General features: G+C 45.1%; 1 protein-coding gene across 9 annotated transcripts in view; it reads left to right on the forward strand.

Moving 5' to 3' along the window:
- Positions 1-15,115, forward strand: part of inpp4b (inositol polyphosphate-4-phosphatase type II B) — a 289,177-nt gene that overhangs the window by 205,543 nt on the left and 68,519 nt on the right. For 8 of the 9 annotated variants that reach the window (XM_048266182.1, XM_048266276.1, XM_048266110.1 and 5 more), the window contains 2 exons: positions 7,707-7,818; positions 10,820-10,889. In XM_048266182.1, the coding sequence (XP_048122139.1) occupies positions 7,707-7,818; positions 10,820-10,889 (182 nt within the window). Of the gene's footprint in view, positions 1-7,706; positions 7,819-8,160; positions 8,729-10,819; positions 10,890-15,115 lie in introns of those variants that run through there. The other variant, XM_048266601.1, reaches the window with a different exon arrangement.

Here is a 15,115-nt window from a genome sequence, read left to right on the forward strand (position 1 = left end):
CATTCATGCGACTACAAGCTCATGAGTTGTGGCCTAGCTTGAGGTCCTCTAATAACTGCCTGGTGAATTTCTCGCACCACTTAGCTCTGGATGTGACATAACCCCAGTAAGCTGCGGGGAGAAAGAATGGGAAGCAGTCTCAAAGACAAATGATCTGAGGCCAGTGTTTACAAAGCAAGTCCACACACACACACACACACACACACTACCCTTCAACAGCACAATTCTGTTGTGACAAAATACAACCCTAATAAGTATAATATTTCACTGGAGAGAAGCATTGCCCATCGCATTTAAATGAGTTATTTAAAACAGGTTGAAATTATTGCAAGGGGAATCACACCCCCGGATGACATTGATGGTGTCTTGCATGATGTCAAACCCAGCTCAGCTGCTTCAAGACCACTCTTATTATTTTTTCCCGTCATCTACTTCCTGAAATTTTGGTCAACGATACCTGGGACACCGAAACACTGGGGCACATGAAATTTGGTGGGTATGTAGCCCCACTAGACTTTTACGGAAAAATTTAGTTTTGGTCCCTGGGCAAAATAATTACCCAGTGGCAAGTGGTTATATGTTGGTCTCAAGGGCCCACATCAACCGTTCCTATCGTTAAGAAGAGCAGCTCCAATGTTAAGTCCCATAGACCTATTTTTTAAAAAATATTGTGAAGCCAAATCAGCAATGTTATCCACCAAAAATATTTTTCAGTGTCTATACAGTAATAATCTTCTAACTGTGAAAATGTCAGACCCTATTTTGCCTGCTCCTTTTGTTTCATAAACAAACTACAAAAGAAGTCACGTGACTTTACCCTTCGATGTTACTCACGGTAGCATGGTTTGTTTATTAGCCTGGTTAGCATTGACACTTACCACTTACAGCTAGCTCTTCATGTGAGTAGAAGCTAAACACCAGTTATCCAGACATAAAGGTTATCACCACGCGGTTTACATCCCGTTCCGTTATTACAAAAATATGGTAAGCCAGTTAAGCAAATTGCCGTATTGATCAGTTAGAGGTTAGGCGCCCAAACATGTGACGTCACATGCAGCTGTAGTTCCTTATCACCATGTTACGACAAAAACTCAAAACAATTCAACTGATCCTAAAAATAAGGTATGACCACTTGAAGCAATAGAGGTGACCCCAGTGCCTAACATATGGAAGGCATTAAATTAAGATCCCAATGTAGCCTGACGAGCCAGACCCACATTAAAATGTAGGGTCTGGGCACTCACCGTTCGCAGTGCTCAGTCCGAGGGGCGGGATAATCAGTTGTCTTTCAAATTCCTTCTGCACGCAATAGGACAGCGGCAGCGCTATGAGTCCCATGCGTTTCCCACCAGCCGAGCTAGTTGGCTAGTTCAAACGTTTGCCAACTTACTAATAAAAGCTTAACTCGTGTCACACTGTTCGCCAACAGCAACATCCATCTTATTTTTCAAGTAGCAGGGAATTCAAGCCAAACCATTGCAACTCTGCCATCAATCATTATGTTAAGCCCACCTAACGACTCTATACACGATTTCATTGGCCTGATTAAGTTTCGATTTCAGGAGCTCACAAGCCAACGGAGAGTTGCTAGACTAGCCCTGGCAGCTGCCGCTAGGGGCGCGTCTAGATTTCTAGGCTAATCCCAATGTGCACCGAGATATATTTTTTCTAAAAAAAATCCCATCCACTCCGCTAAACTCTAGGAACACAACCACTAGATGGCGATGAGATTACTTTCCCTCCCTATTTTGTTGGAAGATAATGTAGGTTGGAAAGACAAGGACAACACTGGCCTACTGCAGAGAACGTCTAATAAGGGTAGGATGATTTCCACATGAAATGTAATTCGCATTTCTTCTTGAAGCCGAAATAAATGTGAGAATGTTTATCGGACATGCTTGGTTTTTACTGCAGGCAGGCTACGTTAATCTTGTAAGTTATAACCTAGGAGGTAGGTAAAATAACGTTACCGTTAGCATTGGTTGAGTGATGGAGGCCAATTTGATTATTTGTAGAAAACCATATATGCGGTTATAGGCTACCAAGCAAATTGATAACAGCACTAATATATCTCGACTGTCATCCCATTCTCGTATGACCATAACCTAGGCTATAGCAGGAGCATAGACTGTATATGTCTATGTCTATGAGCAGGAGCTAAGTGAGTTAGCCACAACACGTTCGCTAACGTGATGGTTTTCTAATGGAAAATATATAGGCTACCTGAAAGATAACCTGTCTATGATGCATCCTAAACACCGGGCTGGGACATTTCTGCTCAAAGTCTCAAAAAGCATCTGAGTCAACGTTAATTCCCAAACACCCACTAGGCTACTTCAATCCTCTATTTTCAAAGGTGATTCAAGTAAGGAAGAGCATGGCTCAAAGTAAAGTAACTAGGACTGAAACATAAATTCGTGAAGTGAATAATTTGTGTCAACTCGCCGCAATGTAGGCCTATAGATTTATTAACGCACCCGTGATGATCTACATCTAAACCAAATGTTTTAGAGCACACATTGAGAGATGTATCCAGGGCAGGGCTGTACCTACACATATTTGTACGTGCTAGGCAACAAAATTCATCTTTCTTCTTTCTGAACTTAATGATCTTCATGATTTAGTACCAACGTTACACCGGTCCGATACAGTTTTGCCTATGGCTAGCCTACGGTGAGACTGAGACGCTTTTTGTTTGTTCGAAGTGCGTGTTTAGGGTGAGAGGGGAGTCGATGTGCTTGATTCCAGCTTGGTAGTTGTAGTCTATGCGATTAAAAAGCATGCTGTGAAGTATCCAAACAATGATAACACTTTCTTCATTATGGCTGCTTTAGCCAAAGACCTTCAGCTACTGTAGGCTACAGTGGGTCCCATTTAGAAGTGTCCACTTCATTCGCGCTTTCCGTGATTCACACGGCTGCGAAATGTATTACTACAGTGCCAGTGTTGGGCAAGTTACTTCAAAAGCGTAATGCATCAGGGCTTAAAATTCATTTTTCAAAATGGGGGGGAATTCCCCCCTTAGGTTATTCATGTAGGGGGGATTTACACAATTTGGGGGGGGGGGTCGATTCTGATACCAAGTCAAGAATTGCGATTTCAATACTTCGATACTTTTTTTAAAAAAGTGTTTGATTTTGGGGCCCCCACCACCCTGACGTCATCAGTAATATATACTGTAGTGGGATCATTCACAACAGTGGACATCCTAGATTCTGCTTGACTCTCTCCACACACACAAACACACACTGAAAATGATAGCTTATGTGATATGTTTCTATCATATATTTTGAATTCATATAGAGTGTATTTATTTAATAATGCATTTTTTTTTAAAGTATAGCATTTTACTAGTAATTACTAGTAGCTAAACATATTTAGTAATTTGAATGCCTCATATTGACGTTTAACCTATAACACTTAGGCATATCTTTAATGTGGTGTGTATGAGTAGGTGTAATTGAGTGCCTGTCACTTTAAGAAAATAATGAGAGTAATTCTATGGAGTAATTAGCCCCCTTCAACCTGACGGTTTTAGGCTATAGTAAGCTAGTGAATAAAAGTTGTGCATAGTGCGGTATGTGTTTGCAAATCATTATGTTTTCTATGTCATTAGATACAATAAATGTTCAAAAAACTAACATGTCGAAGACAATCTTTCTGGGATCAAGTGTTGACGTGACCTGAGCTAGCAGGATAGTTACCAAGGAGCTCTTTCCAGATGTAAAAGTTTGCCATGGTAGCGTAGCCTATTTGCGTAAGCGCAAAGTGGTTCTCTCTCTCTCTCTCTCTCTCCGTGTGTGTGTGCGTCTGCATGAGGCTATGTTCAATTCAACTCGGTAGTTGATCAGTCCGGTCAATAGCACTGCATTCACGCCACTTAATGATTGGCTATATTAACGTCATCAGACAGGCTGTAAAAGTGTATGCGGGAATTTCTCGCATTATGATGGCTAGAGTTGCGGGACTTGAACAAATTATGCGCAATACCCGCAATCACGCAGTGAAATTTAAGCCCTGATTATTTATTACTTGTTACTGTCATCTCAAAGTAATTTGTTAAATTACAATATTACTGTCTTTAAATTGTAAGGCATTACACTACGTTTACATTACTTTCACCAAAATAACAGGAAATATGGATTTGGTGTTCTCAATAGATCTTCATGTGTTCAATGCAGCTCATTACACACGGCAGGAGGTGATGTGGTATGACATAATGACTGAGCTAGACTTAAGGCTAACAAAAGAACAATATAATGGTTGCAGTTATGGCTCATGGGACAATGTAGGCCCTAAAGGCCAAAGGTCACTCACAACTTAATATAGTAAAATATAGCCATAGTGAAATTGTATGTTGACTTTAAATGGTTCTCATCATTGCTGGTTGCCTATCATTCCACTTACAGTGGTGTAAACCTAATGCAAATAGTTTGAGAATAATGGCTACGTAATGGCTGTAAAAGCAACATTTTTGTTATTCTCACTGCTTGAAATGAGAAGTATAGCCTAACCATGTTAGATCTGTTGCATGAATGGCAGAGATAACTCAAATTCCCTTTCTACAGTCATCTAAACAAGGCAATCAAATTCCAGGACCAGCATAGATGACTTTTTAATTGTTGGATAATCTTCTCTGGTGCCAATTGAGCATTTCTCAATTTTGGATTAAAAAGCAAAGTAACTTTAGTTACTGAGAATTGTACCGAGTAAAATATTACTGAAATTGTATTGGTAATGCCTTTACCAATACAATTACTGCATTACAGCAAAAAGCAATGCATTACTGTAATTACATTACTTTTTAAATGCATTACTCCCAACACTGATTACTACTGATACTGATATGCAAAACTATTAACCTTTCGCCAAGAGGTGGCAGCTTAAGTCCCTTTGATACTGTTGGTTCCCAAAGGAGATTTTATTTGGGTCGCCAGCATAGCCTAGTGACAATATATGTTGTGTAATAGGCCTAGCATAGGGCCTACCTTATATAGCTTATAGTTTAACACGGTGTTGTCATAACTCCCTCTATGCATTTTTGCATTTAGAATAGCTCTAAAAACGGGGGACGAACGTCGCTGAGGGGGCGCCAGTGCGTGGATATCTTAATCGCAAAATTAAACAATATTTCTATCGGGCACCTACCATGGACTAGGCTGGGTGAACCCAGCCTGATCTGCCGGCTATTTCTTTTTCGATTTCTTAAAAGATTGAGCTTGGTCTGGCGAAAGCCAGACTAACCATGGACCTCACAGTTGCAAAATGCAAGGGAACATGAATCAGCCTATATTTGCACAAACAATAACGGACAGCAGCTCTTCAACTTGGCCCGTTAAAATGTGTATCTAGAGATGCATTTCATGAAGGCCCTTTTGTACATGTCAGTTATTTGCACTACTGGGTAAAACTGCATTTAGTTTTATGCTACTGGTATTTAATTTGTGCTTTGACAATAAACCTGAATATCATATGAACTATATGACTAAACTTTTGCATACGTTGAAGAAGAAACATTCACAAAAATCCATGACATGACCTCTCTTCTTGATAGCTGTTGAAAACTGCATGGAACTGACAGGGATTGTTTTGTTTAATAATAAATAAATAAATAAAAACATTATGCTGCTACCTTCTGCTTTTTCCAAATACAATGTAGCCTACAGGTGTTCATCTGTCCAGTTGCAATGGATGGACTGTGATGAACTGCCCTACTTATGATTGTTTAGAGATTTTAAAGGTTTTATAACAATGCTATAATTTTTTTGGCATGTGCCACAAATCTATTCACCTTTGCAACGCCAGTAAGCTACTTTCTGTGCGGCCCGCAAACACACATGCCAAACAAGCATACACAAAAGTTTCAAGAGTGGGGGATGGAGTAGAAGATGGACACATTGATTAATGTGATTTATTTTCGTGGAATGGATGTACAGGGCTGAGCGGTGGTCATATTTTGTACTGCTATGCGGTACATCTAGTTTTTCTGTCAGGCTAACAAAGCTCTCTGATGTACTGTTGTCATAATGGAACCCAGGCCAATTAGATTGGTCAAGGATACGTGTTTGGGTGCGCAATCTGCTGGAATGCCAGCAGCTGCAGCGGCTGTTGCAGGGAGGAGAGTGGGAGGCCCAGGATTCTCCACAGCAGCTCAGCTCAGCTTCAAAGTTAATTTGAGGTCAATCACGAGACCGACTGACAGATTCGGCGCAATCCTCTAGCAGCGCTGACTCCTGCTCTGTGCTTGATTTGCTGCCGTTGAACCTGTGCCGGCCGGGGCTAATGTTAATCAGGCTGAGACATTCCTACTCACACACACACACACACACACACACACACACACACACACACACACTCACTCTCCCTTTCTCACACACACACACACACACACACACACACACACACACACACACACACACACACACACACACACACACACACACATACGCACACACACTTTGAGACAAAACTGCTCATCTATTTTCACATACATCCAGTCAAGCATACACATACTGTATGTTAACACAGAAGTTTCAGACCAAAAAGTAAATAGGAGTAGCATAAGTGGAGAAGAAGCCCTTGTACCCAGTACCCTGAGCTGAAGGACAGCCTAGATAAAGGTAAAGAGACAGCAGAAGGTCTCTCCTACACAGCGCGCGTTTGAGAGTGCAGCTACTGCCCTTTGTGCCACCTGTACTCTCAAAGACGGGGGTCAATTACGCTATGCAGACAACAAATCTCTCACGGCAGGGGTTGCCATGAGGTTAAATGACAAGGGGGTGTGAACGGTATGACGTGATGTGTGGCAAACTGGTGTCCTATTACCTTGCTGTACATAGGCTATAAAATATGATGCATAGCACCAATCGAACAGGCTTCTGGTGAAGACCCATCAGTGGGGAGTCGAGGGTCATTTCATGTGGTGGAGCCCCCTACAGGTGGGAAGGGTATGGGACAGGGTTGCTAAATGAATGGAGTGCAGGGATGCGGTGTGGTTCCTTGTGTCTGATGTGAGGATTCGAACCTGTTAGAGTGTCGGGAAAGCAAGGAGACATGGAGAGACAGGAGAGGCGGATGAAGGCCTCCACTCCACATCTCTTTCTTCTCTTCTCCCTTCCCCCGTCCTGTCATGGTGTTTTCCTCAGCTGTGAGTCCACAAACACGAATGCAGACTCCAACCCCACACCCCATAATTATCCCATTCCAGAGGGGACAGATATAATTTAAGGCAGATCACTCACAGTAATTGGGGCGGTGTTTGCTTGATGCTCAGGGATAATTTTTCTTCATTTGAGTCGGCTTGCCTCTGTGTCATGGATTTCCCATCACTGGCAATGATGAGCGGAGGGATGGGAGTGCTAATAAGAAAACTGTGCACCTTGCGCTCGCCAAAGATGTCTGTGCTGCCGCTGTGTCAATGAGACTGTAATCGCCAACTGAACCAATCACTCTCTCCTCTTTCTTTTCTCTCTCTCTCTCTCTCTCTCTCTCTCTCTCTATCTCTCTCTCTCTCTTCCCTTTCCTCTCACCTTTCTCCCTCACCCATACTTTCCTGTGTGGACTGTATTAAATGACCTCTGGAGGATGGGTGTTTCTCATCCTGTGCTCCAATCCATTCACCATAGATCGTTTACCTTTGGCTCTCTCTCTCTCTCTCTCTCTCTCTCTCTCTCTCTCTCTCTCTCTCTCTCTCTCTCTCCTCGCAGGTCATCCGATGACTTGGCAGCCGTTGGCACTGTAGTGGTCAGCCGGATGAAGATGGGGGAGATTGAGGATGGAGAAGCAGACCACATCACGGCCGATATCCAGGGCCAGAAGGTAGACGTTTCAGCCACCTCATCTCTCTTGGACTCTAGCCTGTCATCTTTAGCATTCTCTCTCTTAATCTCTTTTTTGTCCCTGTCCACTCTCTACTCTACGTCTCCCTCTCTCTCTCTCTCCCTCCTCCTACTCCTCCTCCTCCTTGTCTTCCCCTCCTGCCCCCAAGTGGGCGGCCATGGTAATGCTACGCTTTCTCCACAGATTCAATTACGTCTGTCAGTGCGCACTGTGGGCTCTCCCAGCTGCTCTTGCTTGCACTAATGCTGCAGGGATTAGCCTGTCAGCACTGGAAAGGCCCAATGAGATTCAGCCACTTCCCCAAAGCCCATAGAGACAGCAGGCGCCTGGTCTGTGTGTGTGTGTGTGTGTGTGCGTGTGTGATTATGTGTCTGTGTGTGTACCATGAGTGTTTAGTGGCTGTAATTCATGTGTAAGACTTGCACTCACCCGTACACTGTCGTGCTACTCTGAAGTTTTTATTGTCAGTGGTGCAGCTGTTCAGAGGGGCTGTGTTGTGTGTTGCTAAGCAATAATCTGGATTGCGCACGGAATGTATTAAACAAGAGGAAGAGGAGGGACATCCAAGATCCCCAAGCCCCTTAGTGTTATTGCCTGATGCAACCGACCATCTGCACTGGGAGGACCTTTGTTACGGGTGCTGCGTCTATGTGTGCGCTGCCCCTCGGGCCGTGTTGATCCTGGTGAGAAGTGTGAAGCTGCACCTGACGAAGGGAGCGAGAGCAGGTGAGCGTCGCAGGCTAGTCCTCCAGCGAACAAACGAGGGATGACGGATGACAGATGTGAGCTGGAGGAGAGCCGCTCGCCGCTCCCCCCTCTCCTCAGCGCCCGCGCCCGGCGCTGCGCTCGCCTCTTCGCCATGGGCTGCATCAACGCCAAGAACAGAGTCGTACGTACTGCTGCCTCTCTACTCTTGGCTGCTAGTGGTTTCTGTTCAACGTACAGGCTTTACTTTACATTAATACACAGGATTAGATGTTAAAATCCCAGATCAGATTGACACAGATCAGATAACAGCTAGGTGTCCTCTTTCTCTCATTCACTTCCTCTCCTCTATGAGTGCTGTTTCAGATACTCAACTTACTTGTGCCCATGAAAAAGTCATATCTAGCTCAGCAATAGCTGTAAGTAGTGACATACAGTAGCTGTATGCTTATGTACCTTTTTCACTGTCTGCGCCTTTACGTATGCATGCAAACATGGCAAACCACAAACAAGTGGGATTCATGTATGCATATGCAGCTCTGTGTGCGTGTGTGTGCGTGTGTGTGCGTGTGCGTGCATGTGTGTGTGTGTGTGTGTGTTTGTGTGTGTGTGTGTGTGTGTGTGTGCGTGCGTGCGTGTATGGAGTATGTTAGTTGTGAATCGGGCTGCGTCTCCCTGATGAGCTGCGTGTCCCGCTCGCCGTCCCGTCTCATTGAGCAGCTGATGACACTGACACCGCCAAGCCAGCACAGAGAGGCTCGGCCATGCCCAGCGACGCTCAGCTCTACTCAGCCAGAGCTACGGGCATCACCGGCACAGCACGGCACGGCACATCATAGCAGCGCACAGTGCCGCTCACTGCCCCAGCTCTCCTGAGCTCCACAGCGCTGAGCGCCATCCTTTCAGCGCCAAGCCAGCCCTGAGACCGGGGAGTTAGTCGATCTATTTCGCACGCAGCGGAGGGGCTGCCATCCGAGGCCCCGCTGTTGATTTGATCTTACCGAACATGAACTGGGATCACCCCTTGTCTTGCTTTGAGAGTAGGGATTACTGGGACTCTCATATTCCCACTCCCCTTAACCCAAGCTGACGACCCAATGTGGGATTTCTCCTGCTCTATTTTCATTTTTTATTTTTTTTTGGTTCAAAGTGGCCATGAGATGCCCTGCGTTTTTGTAAAGATAAATCTGGCTCTGAATTTTGAGCTTCGGAGATGTGAGGTACTTTTTGCCATGGTTTTTTAACAGCTGAACTGTGTTTTTTTAACAGCTGAACTGGCTGAAGACAGCAGAGCATGATCAAACATCTCTCATACCTGCTTGAAATTCTGAGTCAGGATCACTGCCTTTGACTGATACACATCTCTCCCCTACGAAACCTGCATATATAACCATCTCTCTAAGCTGAACCCAGATCACTAATGAACTGGTGAACTGATACAATGTGAAGGCTGTCTACCTCGCTCCCTGTATAGTAGAAACTGACCCAGGGACAGCTGATATGATGTGAAGGCTCCAGTTCCAGTGTAGCCCTCAGGCTGCAGTTCTCAGAGGGGTTATGGGTTGCCGGGAATGCAGGTGTGGATGATGGACGGTTCACCGCTCACTTGGGCTAGTCAGGAGAGATGAAGGAGAGGAGAGGAAGAAGCGCATGAATGTGAGTGAGAGACAACAATAAAGGATGCAAAATGACAGACGGGAAACCACAACGAAAAAGGCAACGACAGAAAAATAAAAGAGATGTAGACTCTCGTCATAGACAAATAGGATGTAAGATCAAGAGACACGGATGGATGCAGTAGATAAAACCCCCATGACGGTGGTTTGGTGCACACTTAGCCTTCACAGCCACAGTAACCGCATCTTCCTCTCCTCTCGCTTCCCACCCTCACCTCTCCTCTGTGCCCCTTAAAGCTGAGCCATTATTCTGCCTTGTGTTCTGTAGAAGGCCATCCAGGACATAATGTGGGTTCATTGCAACACAAGAGACATAATGCTGCCTTGTTTGTGTGTTGTTGGAATATGACAGGCTGGCATAAGGGCTTTTGTCACTGCATTTAAAATGCCACATGAAATATCCTTGGTGGCAGGGTGTGACATTATCCTTCCTGGCAGGTGTTCTCTGCTCACGGCACAGTCAGCTACATTTCAAATAACACAGAGTTGGAGAGATTGTATGGTTTTGGCAAGGAGTAATTGTAAAGCAGTCTTTTTTGCTTTTGCATTTAACATTTTAACTCTCTCTCTCTCTCTTTCTTTCTCTCTCTTTTTCACAGTGTGCACTGGTGTGTGAGTCTCTGCACGGAACAACAAATGACAAAGATTACGGTCCCCGGATGAGTGCTTGTAAGTTTGCAAGACTTGTTCTCATTACACCTCCAATGTTACCCCTGCCCTTTTGTTTCTATGGTTACCTTGTCATTAGGCGGAGCAAAGTCGGAGCTAAAGTCTTGATTTAAGGGCGAATGAAAGAATGTTTATTTCCACCCTCAGGTTTTTTGGAGACACTTTCAGTAATTTCAAACGTACAACCTCTTGTAATTACAGCAATTCACAGATCACAGAGTATTTGTTTGACTCATAAAGAGATTTCGATATTTCGAAAATTGGGCCTTTGTTCTGTAGCTCCTGGGATCTGAGGCTTGCTGTCTAGAGTGTGGGCATGACCAAAAGTATTGTGGAATTGTGACTGCCTGACCATGATAATTCAAACTGTAGTAATCAGCATTACCAGTGCTTTTCATCTCATTAATATTTTTGTCCTCCTCTGTACACTATTGTACGCATGGCCTAGATGCACTTGCTGAAATATGAGGACAAGTGTGAAAACAAACATGTGGTAGCTGTTTAAGTCTGCCATATTCATTTGAAGAGCAAACCCCCTTTGTGAACACTGTGCTGCTGTGCAGGACATTACATTACATTTAGCAGACACTTCTTGACCAAAGTGACTTACATGTGTCAGCTATATTACAAGGGATCACATTGTCCCCGGAGCAACTTGGGGTTAAGTGCCTTGCTCAAGGGCACAACGGTGGAAGATGGGAATTTAACCTTTAAGGCTACTGCACGCTAGCCCAGCTCCTTAACCACTACACTACCACCGCCCCATACACACGTCCTGAGGCTGGCCCCTTGAGAGCAGCTGGGGTCCAGCAATCCTCGAGTCTGAGGATTGTCAGTGGTGGCGGTCGGCTCCGCCAATGTGTCACATTAAGCTCAGGTGTTCGTGCCAGTTTCAGTCTGACCCCTATTATGCTGCCACACTCCCAGGGCACCATCAGAACGCAAGGAAAATAGTCAGTAGTAGTAGGAAAAAGTCAATAGTTTGAAATGAAAATTCCAAGGCCATTTTTAAATAGCATGGACAACATCTGAAACCCTTTGTGGTCACAATATATAAGCATTGAATATAGGGAGAGAAATCGAAGCATGCAGGCAAATCCCTGTAACGCAACAGAGCTCTATTTTATGTCTTTGATCTTCACCAGCAGTTTTTGGAGCCGTTAAGGGCAGGGGGTCTCCTCAATTTCCCCTCATATTTCCATTCTGATAGATCTGTGCAGATAACGAGGAATGTATATGTTTGCTGCTGTGGAACTCCACACTTTTTCATCAGCCCTTTTTCATGTACTTTTTCTCTTTTGTTTGTGTGTGTGTGTATGTGTATGTGTATGTGTGTGCGTGTGCGTGTGTGTGTGTGTGTGTGTGTGTGTGTGTGTGTGTGTGTGTGTGTGTGTGTGTGTGTGTGTGTGCGTGTGCGTGCGCGCACGCGCGCGTGTGCATATGTGTGTGAGAGAGAGAGAGAGTTGCCCTTGACCAACTTTTTCAAGAAGGAGATTTAAAAGTCTCAGAGGGCCCAGGCAGTTAATTAAAGTTCATATAAAATGGTGATTACAAGCAGGGTTCCTGCGGTAAGCGTACTGTAGCATGGCAGCTCTGAGTGCGTGGGGAGGCGGATGCTCCATCAAAAGGCCACACTGCCGGGAGGCGCCCCCTCAGAGCAGAACTCATGCCCAGACTGGCCCCCGGCTCCCACCTCCTGGACCCTGTGGTGGGGCTCTTGGATGCTGGACTGGCGGCCCTCTCTCATCCTTCCCTCTTTTCTTCTTCTCTCAGAGTCTCCTCTCTGCTCTGTCATGTCTGCCAGCGGAAGCTTGGCAGAACAAGTCGTCAATATCCTTGTGCCAGTTATGCCACAACCCCAACCCCCACACACACACACACACACACACACACACACACACCTCAAAAAAGACATCAGTACACAGTTATCACCAGAGAGAGAGAAAGTATGTTACAGAAATGGAGGGTATGGGAAGAAAAAGTGAGAACAAAAGAGCAAGAAATGGAAAAAGCTAGATGAGTTCTCAAAACAGAGAGTAGCTAACACTTTTTCTCCACAGCTTTGTCTACCACCAGCTGTGTTCTTATTCTTCTTGAGAGCAGTGGAGTGTGTGTGTGTGTGTGTGATTTCTCCTTGTTTGTATGTTTGTATTTGAAGGTTTTCATTTTCTGTGTTTATGAGTGTCACAATACATGTGCTGGGAATTGTCTTTTGTAGGTGTGTGTGTGTGTGTGTGTGTGTGTGTGTGTGTGTGTGTGTGTGTGTGGTGAGCAAGCTCTTGCCCTTGCTGGTTGCGACTGTCAGCGTGTCATTGTCACAGAACGTCCCGGGCATAGCCCGGCGCAGTTAGCTGACACCATCCCTGCTGCCGCCGTCACAACAAAACGCTCCCCGCAGACCACAGATTGACTAATGTAATTTAACAGAGGCAGCATACACCCCTTCTCCATTTTCCCCTGTCTGTCATTACTCCCTCACAGGAGTCCTTCCTCTAAGCACTAATGCTAGTGCATCGCTACGCCAAAGTCATTTCTTTAAGAGCTGCCGTTGCAGGGAGGGGATGCAGGAATCCTGCCATATGATTGGCTGTGAGATTAGTGTGTGGGCAGGGGATGGTGTGGGTATGTGTTGGGGGGGCGATGGGGATGGAGGTCAGAGTTTAATCCTCTTCTCCGGAGAGAGAAAGAGCGCCGGCCGCTCCGGATGAGGAAGTTTTGCTCGCTTCTCGCCGGGCTCCTGTGGTGGAGGTCATCCCTCACTCCCTCCCTCCATCTGCCTCTCTAATTTCCTCCCCGTTTTTTCTTTCTTTTTATGTCCACTTCCATCACTTGCTCAAATCACTCACTCTGACTACTTTTTTAACTTTTCTTGTTACTCTTTAGACAACGCTCTTTGACTGGGTTCAGACATACTTTTAAGCCAAGTGTTATGTTTCCAGACACTCTTTTTATTTAGATAGAAACTGAATTTAAATGCCTTTCCTTCTCAGCATAGTCAAGTCTTCCAACCTCAAATGCATAGCTTGTGATGAACGAGCCACTGATCTGGTCTTCATTGACGACTGAGGAGAACAGTGACCAAGCTCGTCCCTTCAGTTGGTGCCAAACATGTAATTAAACTGAAGTCTTTTCTGAAGTTGAAGATGGAGTGAAGGTGGAATGAAAATTCCATGATCATGTTTTGTATCAGTGGTGCCCTTGCAGGTGCATACATGTCTTGTCAGCACCAAGCCTAACCCTGACAAAGCAGTTGTATTATGTACCTACAGTAACTGAAGTCTTTTAGCCTGTTTCCTGTTTTCAAACCAGAGATAGTGTTGTTGTTGTTGTTGTTGTTGTTGTTGTTGTTGTTGTTGTTGTTGTTGTTGTTGTTGTTGTTGTTGTTGTTGTTGTTGTTGTTGTTGTTGTTGTGTGTGGCAGCCTATTGCAGTTTGAAGGTATTTATGGCACCAGCAGGGCAAATAGGACCCCAGTCAACAGAAGGGTGAACCCGGCACAGCCATGTTTACCCTCCCTGCTGTGGTCTCAAAGGGGAAGATGGGTGAACGGAGAGAGAAGACAGGAGCCAGCATCTCGTGCCTTATTTTGCTCTCGCGGCTTTATTGGTGTTATTACACTGGTGACGCTCAGCCAGCTCCGCCTGGCAGCCGCACTTCTCATTATTGAGTGGCTGGCTGCTGGAGGGGGCTACGGAGGGATGGAGACGGGGAGTGAGGGAAGGAGGGAGACAGATTGCTTTTCATCATCACTGCTGCCTGGGCCTGCTCCCGATAAGCGTGTTTAACGCTGCTTTTGCAGTTTCTGTGTTAAGTCACCATTATTTAGTGACGTTTTGCTTCCCTGTGTCTGTCTGCTTCAGTGCTCTCTGCTGTTTGTTATTCTCTCACTCTTGCTTTCTTCCTTTCATTCTCTCTATCCCTCTCTTTCTTTCTTTCGCTCTCTCCCCCACTTTTAGCTTTGATTAAGCTCTTCTCCTCTCTCTCTCTCTCTTTCACTCCTCTCTGCAGTAGGGCTGGGCTGCTTCTTCAGCAGTACTGTGGTTGGAAATGTCAAATGGAGCCAACTCCGAGGGTTTTATATTTATTTACTTCACATCAGGCATCATAAACAGCCAATTAAAATGGAGAGGTATCACCACACCAATGGCTACCTGAGACGACGGTGGTTTTCCATCAAACTGAATCGCTCTCCTCTGCCTGGCCCGTGTGCCAGAACAGAAGTGTGTT

Source organism: Alosa alosa, chromosome 1, assembly GCF_017589495.1.
Source record: "Alosa alosa isolate M-15738 ecotype Scorff River chromosome 1, AALO_Geno_1.1, whole genome shotgun sequence".
In the NCBI taxonomy this organism is placed as follows: Eukaryota; Metazoa; Chordata; class Actinopteri; order Clupeiformes; family Clupeidae; genus Alosa; species Alosa alosa.